Genomic DNA, 5,429 nt, shown 5'->3' with positions numbered 1-5,429 from the left:
AAATCGCAACCGTTTTGGCGATTCGTGGTGATTTTTTGAATTTTTTTTTTTTTTTTTTTGCGCCTTGAAGGTGATGACAGTAAACGGGTCCGTGAGAGACTTGTGCGCTCGCCGTCGCCGTGTCATAACCGCGTAGGATCGTGTGGATGCCAGAGGAAGAGGCTGCGGCGCTCCGGGGAGCCTCGTCCATCGCCTCCGTGTTCTCCTCACACCTGCGAGCGGCTGTTTGAGCGGTGATGCTCGGCCTCTCCGCCTGGATGCGCCCCTCTCTCCGCGCTGTGTCGTCGGTTCCGCTGCCTGTAGCCTCTTACAGCAGATTCCTCCTGTCACCGGCAAAAGGTCTAGGGACCACATATGGAATCTGAGGATCAGAATTTTAGGAAAAAGGAAAACTAAGCAGGCTCGTTTGATTTTCAAAACTTAACCATTTTTTTTGTCCTTTCATTGGCTGTATTTTTTTTTCCAAATCAGGAAAAGGGGGTTGATCGTCCCTGGTTGGTTATTTTTCTCCATCCTGAGTGGCTTTCAAGGCAGTCATGGTTACCGGCTGATTATTTGGCATTATTTATTGTCCTGTCCTCGATTTTTGTATGGAGCACTTTCATCTGCGGGTTTGAAATTTGTTCCTTTATTCCTCTCAGCGCATCCAGACCTCTTCCTTTTGTCTTTCCTACATATTGTTGGGGTCCTGTCTCTCTGTCCTGCCTGTCTCCCTCCCTTCCAGAGTACATGCAAGCCTGGTTCTTCCAGAATTTCCATGAGCCTCTATAATTCACTGAGCCACTGAGATACATCAGTCAAACCTCATCCTGAATAGTTTCATCATCTAGTGGAGGTATTTGAGGAGGCATTTGTTTAAAAAACAACCAGGTGACCAGCTGGATTAGACTTCACCACCCTCCACCCCCACATTCTGGTGTTTCTTCATCCCTGAGTTCACTCACACTGTGTGCATGCCTGTCCTGGTCTGCGTTCAGGTGTTTACAGCAGGAAGTTTACCTGGTTGGCTGTTTTCCTGCATGAGCATCACAGTAAAGGCCGTGTAGGTAAAACTCTGGCTCTCTGTGCACATCATTCCATATCTGTCAGCGTCAGGCTGCGAGGCCTGAGACAACCACAGAGAAGCAGAGCAACGTCCTCCATCTTCTGATTATTTCGGCCTTGTTCGGCGCCTGACATTTAGAGGCCTTCCAACTCCACAAAGTAGGCCTCTGTCCCAGACTAAACCTCCTGCGGGATCTGCTAGAAGTTTTTAGGTCAACTTATTTTTTCAGATTCCAGAGCGGGGCATCTTAGCCGCCGCTCGAGAACTGGAATTTAGACCCCTCTGTGGCCGAGGGTCCCGTCAGCCTCGCAAAAATCCGTTTGACCCGTAGGCCGGGCCGAACAACCTCCGCACTCCTCTCGATTCTTCCCTGTTTGCTGTCCACCCCAAAACCAACCATACGATTTCCCCCGAGCTCCCCTAACTCCCCCGCCCCCCCAGCGGCCCCCCGCTACCGTCGTCCGCCCGAGACCGGCCACCCCCCGTTTTCCGAGCTGGCGTGGCGACGCAAACTCACAAATATTTACTTCCTGTACATCAAGAGGAAAGGGGGCCCCCCTTTCGTGGAATGCGGCAACATGGGTGTGTTTGACCGCGGAGTTCAGATGCTGCTGACCACGGTAGGGGCCTTCGCCGCCTTCAGCCTTATGACCATCGCCGTGGGGACAGACTACTGGCTGTACTCACGCGGCGTCTGCAAGATCAAGAGCACCAACGAGAATGAGACCAGCAAGAAGAACGAGGAGGTGATGACGCATTCGGGCCTCTGGAGGACCTGCTGCCTGGAAGGTGAGCTGGGGAACCGACTGGGTGTCTGTGTGCAAGTAAAGATGCTCCTGCTGCATCACACTCAGGTGGAGGGGTGGATCAATGCCTGTATGCCCACACACACACACACATGCGCACACACACACACATGCACGCACACACATACACACACACATCTGCATTTGTTCTCACATACCTACACTAACCTATCTATCTATCTATCTATCTATCTATCTCTATCTATCTATCTATCTATCTATCTATCTATCTATCTATCTATCTATCTATCTATCTATCTATCTAGTCTGTCCGTCCATCTGTTTGTCTACCTACCTACCTACCTACCTACCTACCTACCTACCTACCTACCTACCTACCTACCTACCTACCTACCTGGCTATCTATCTACCTATATTTCTTCATTTTGGGTTTGTCTGGACCAGAGTATCATCCGGCCACACATTAGGTGCAGAGAGAGGAAGTGAGATAACAGTCAACCCTGGCGGTTCTGACAGCACCCACGGGACTTTCTGGCCGGGTGTAAAAAGTTTAATTCAACCCCATTTGTTACATAAGTCTCAACCTGTTTGAACTTGTTGAAAGTTGAACTTTTGCGTTGCGCTGTTTGAAACGGTGGACATAAACAGAACATGCAAGCACCAAAGCAGCCTTCACTGGACCAGATTTCCCCCATATCGGCTGAGAACTTTCCTTTGCACCATCAACATCTACTGGTGCAGTCTTGTAGTGACTTGAGCCATGTGATGTCCTGTGACACACATTTACGGGCTTACAGGCAAAGGAAGGACAAAAACTTTTTCCTTGTGCCTTTATTTTTTTATTTAAAAAAATAATAATTCTGTTATGTGTTTAGTTTGGTGAACTGATTCCTACCTGGTGCACATTCACACATGTTGGACGTGACACCCCCCCCCCCCCCCCCCCACACCACCACCACTATTTAGTCACACCTACCCTTCATTCAACCACTGCCACACTGGACCATTAGGATTAATCACAAACTGACCTGTAATCAGCTCAGTTTGCATCATGAGTAATCATTTAACTGTTAGCGGAATCCTCAAGCAGCCTGGGTCTGTAACAACTGTGACCCATTTTACACTGTAGCTGGGGGTGGGGGGTTGCTGCATACTGACAAACTCTTCTGTTCTGATATTAAACACACAAATCTTTAGTTCGGTTGAGCACCTGACATTTAAAAACGGTGTTCATTTAATTTCACCCATTCAAGAATCAATTAAATAACACTCACAAAGATCAGAGCATTAGGTTACACACTTACCTGCTCTGATGCCCTTTGCAACAGTGCAGCTTGGATATTTGCTAAACAGAATCCTGTTGGTTTTTCGCATCCAAATTATATCTGATACTAAACCGCAAAGTGTGACACAGGTCTGGTCCCAATTCTGCAAATTAAAAGGGACAGAAACCCCCCTTAAACCCCCTGAAATCAGCATATTTTCTCTCAAAAGTCACAGTATAAGGTCAAAGTTGCAGAATGGGCTGCGGCAGGTTCATACTAGCTGCAAGCATAAACGCCGGGAAAAAATGAATTTAAGGTCTCGTCACCCAAAATAAAAGATCATTAAGTGAGGGGTGTTTATTTGCACACTGTCTCCTTGTTCTTTTACTTTTCATGAGAACATCACGTTCCCTTTGTAGTTATTTGGATTCATTGGATTTAATTCCCTCAAAAGAAAGACTTGTTTCAACCTCACTTGCTAATTCGGTGCAGGTGTGATGTCGATCAAACATGTGACCAGGTTATGTAATCTCAGCAAGGTCATGCTGCAAATCTGGAAGTTCTCCAAGGACAAAAATGGGTTTAACATATAGAAATGGAGGGGGGAAACAGAATCTTGGCACGTAGCTTCTTGTGAAATTGTGTTAAATCACAAATACATTTTGAATGCAGCCACGCCAACTCACTCCATGTGATATGCTTATTTTCCCCCGTTAAGTGGCTTTACTTTTCACACTCTAAGCTCACTCGGCATCCTCGGCACTGCAGATTCGAGATGGTTAAGAGCAGAGCGGCATTGGGGAGGGATCCAGCTCGCCTGTGCTCCGCAGCTACAGTTGCTTTATGGCTGCGTGATTACGGAGAAAAGGAGGGGAGAAATTGGGAGGTGTTGAGAAAGAGGGGAAGGGAAAAAAGGACGAGGGAGGGGAAAAAAGAACAAGAGAGAGAAAGAGCAGGCAGTCCTGGTTTTTTGTCACACCCCCTCAGGCATCCAGTGCTATCTTTAACACACAGGCCTACGTTCTATCTAACCTATCTCGCCCTGGCTTTTAGCATAATATGTCACAGTGCGTGGCTTTTCCTTTAATGCTCAGGACATCGTGGTTGCGATGTACAGACACTACTGACACAGCTGCAGCTCTGTCGTCATGGCAACTGAGTGGCATCACATGGCGGACATCACACACGACACTTTCATGCTGGCTGCCCTACTCTGTATTCCAGATTTAATTACATATTTCCGCTTTCCTTTCATGCTTATGTGTCCAGTGTGTGTTTGTGTGTCTCAGAATTGGAGTGCATTACAGTGATGACATTAATTATGCTAATAGCCATCAGCTCCGTAAGCGTTGCAGCAGTGAACGTCAATAGTGCCGCTCTGCGCTGCCTCTTTTATGTAAATCTTTCTGCATACACATCTCCAGGATGCTGGTGTAACTAATGACGTGGAGTCAGATTACAAAAAATAATCTGTATAATACATTTTTATCTGAAGTAGGTCCGTGCACGGGAAAGGCAAGTGATGAGTAATCTGATTTCTAAAGTAATCCGACTGGAAGGGACTCTGCAGGGATGTGGAGGAGCACTCCGCGGTCCGTCTGAAGCTCCATTACTTGATGTGATGGAATTGGAAGTGATTATTGAGAGCTGATTTATTCTAATTTCTCTGATTATGTGTGATGTGGGATCTGCGAGCTGCCAGATAGAAAGATATTGAATGGGAACAGAGACAAATTAATTTCTGATTAGTTCACTGACTAAATTAGAGGCACTTTTAGAGACAAACGCATTCTCCTCTGTTTATATTTAATTTGTTCTGTCAGATTTGTTCCCATTATCACCTTGGTCAGGGCATTGGTTCAGTCTCAGCACACGGATCGACAGTTCAGGATGCAGCTTTACTCATTGGAGCCAACAACAGAGAAGATTATGACCTCAGACCTCAGTCCAGTCACTGTTAAACACCATCAACACAGCGTCCACACACTCACGACAATCTAGTAAAATCTGTATTTCAATAGCCACATCATCCCGGAAAATAAAAATAAAATAAATCTGCCCAATTTGATGAAAAACTGAACTTTTCCAAGTAATTAGAATAGTTTAATTTCAATTGAAAATGGCTGAACATGCACGATGGATAACACTCAGCATACATATAGCAGGGCGCACAGGCTGCGCTTTAACTAAAAAAGGAGCTTTCATCGATTTATCATGTATTTGTTTCTGATCTTAAGCTCAGTTTAGGACTCTAACAACACGGCCGCAGGTATCGATGGTTTGTCATTCAGCTCTTTGACGAAAATTCCGAAAGATGTAACGCGCTATTTATGGTGTGTGTTTCAGGAGCGC

At 46.1% G+C, this 5,429-nt stretch overlaps 1 protein-coding gene across 1 annotated transcript in view; it reads left to right on the top strand.

The window, feature by feature from the left end:
• Nucleotides 1-1,310: 1,310 nt before the first annotated feature.
• LOC130527761 (voltage-dependent calcium channel gamma-2 subunit-like) overlaps nucleotides 1,311-5,429 on the top strand; it is a 32,764-nt gene continuing 28,645 nt past the window's right edge. Inside the window, exon 1 of the mRNA XM_057036496.1 lies at nucleotides 1,311-1,834. Within this exon, the coding sequence (XP_056892476.1) occupies nucleotides 1,624-1,834 (211 nt within the window). The 5' untranslated portion in view covers nucleotides 1,311-1,623. The remainder of the gene's footprint in view (nucleotides 1,835-5,429) is intronic.

Source organism: Takifugu flavidus, chromosome 6 (assembly GCF_003711565.1).
Source record: "Takifugu flavidus isolate HTHZ2018 chromosome 6, ASM371156v2, whole genome shotgun sequence".
In the NCBI taxonomy this organism is placed as follows: Eukaryota; Metazoa; Chordata; class Actinopteri; order Tetraodontiformes; family Tetraodontidae; genus Takifugu; species Takifugu flavidus.
This window is presented reverse-complemented; position numbering and strand designations above follow the sequence as displayed.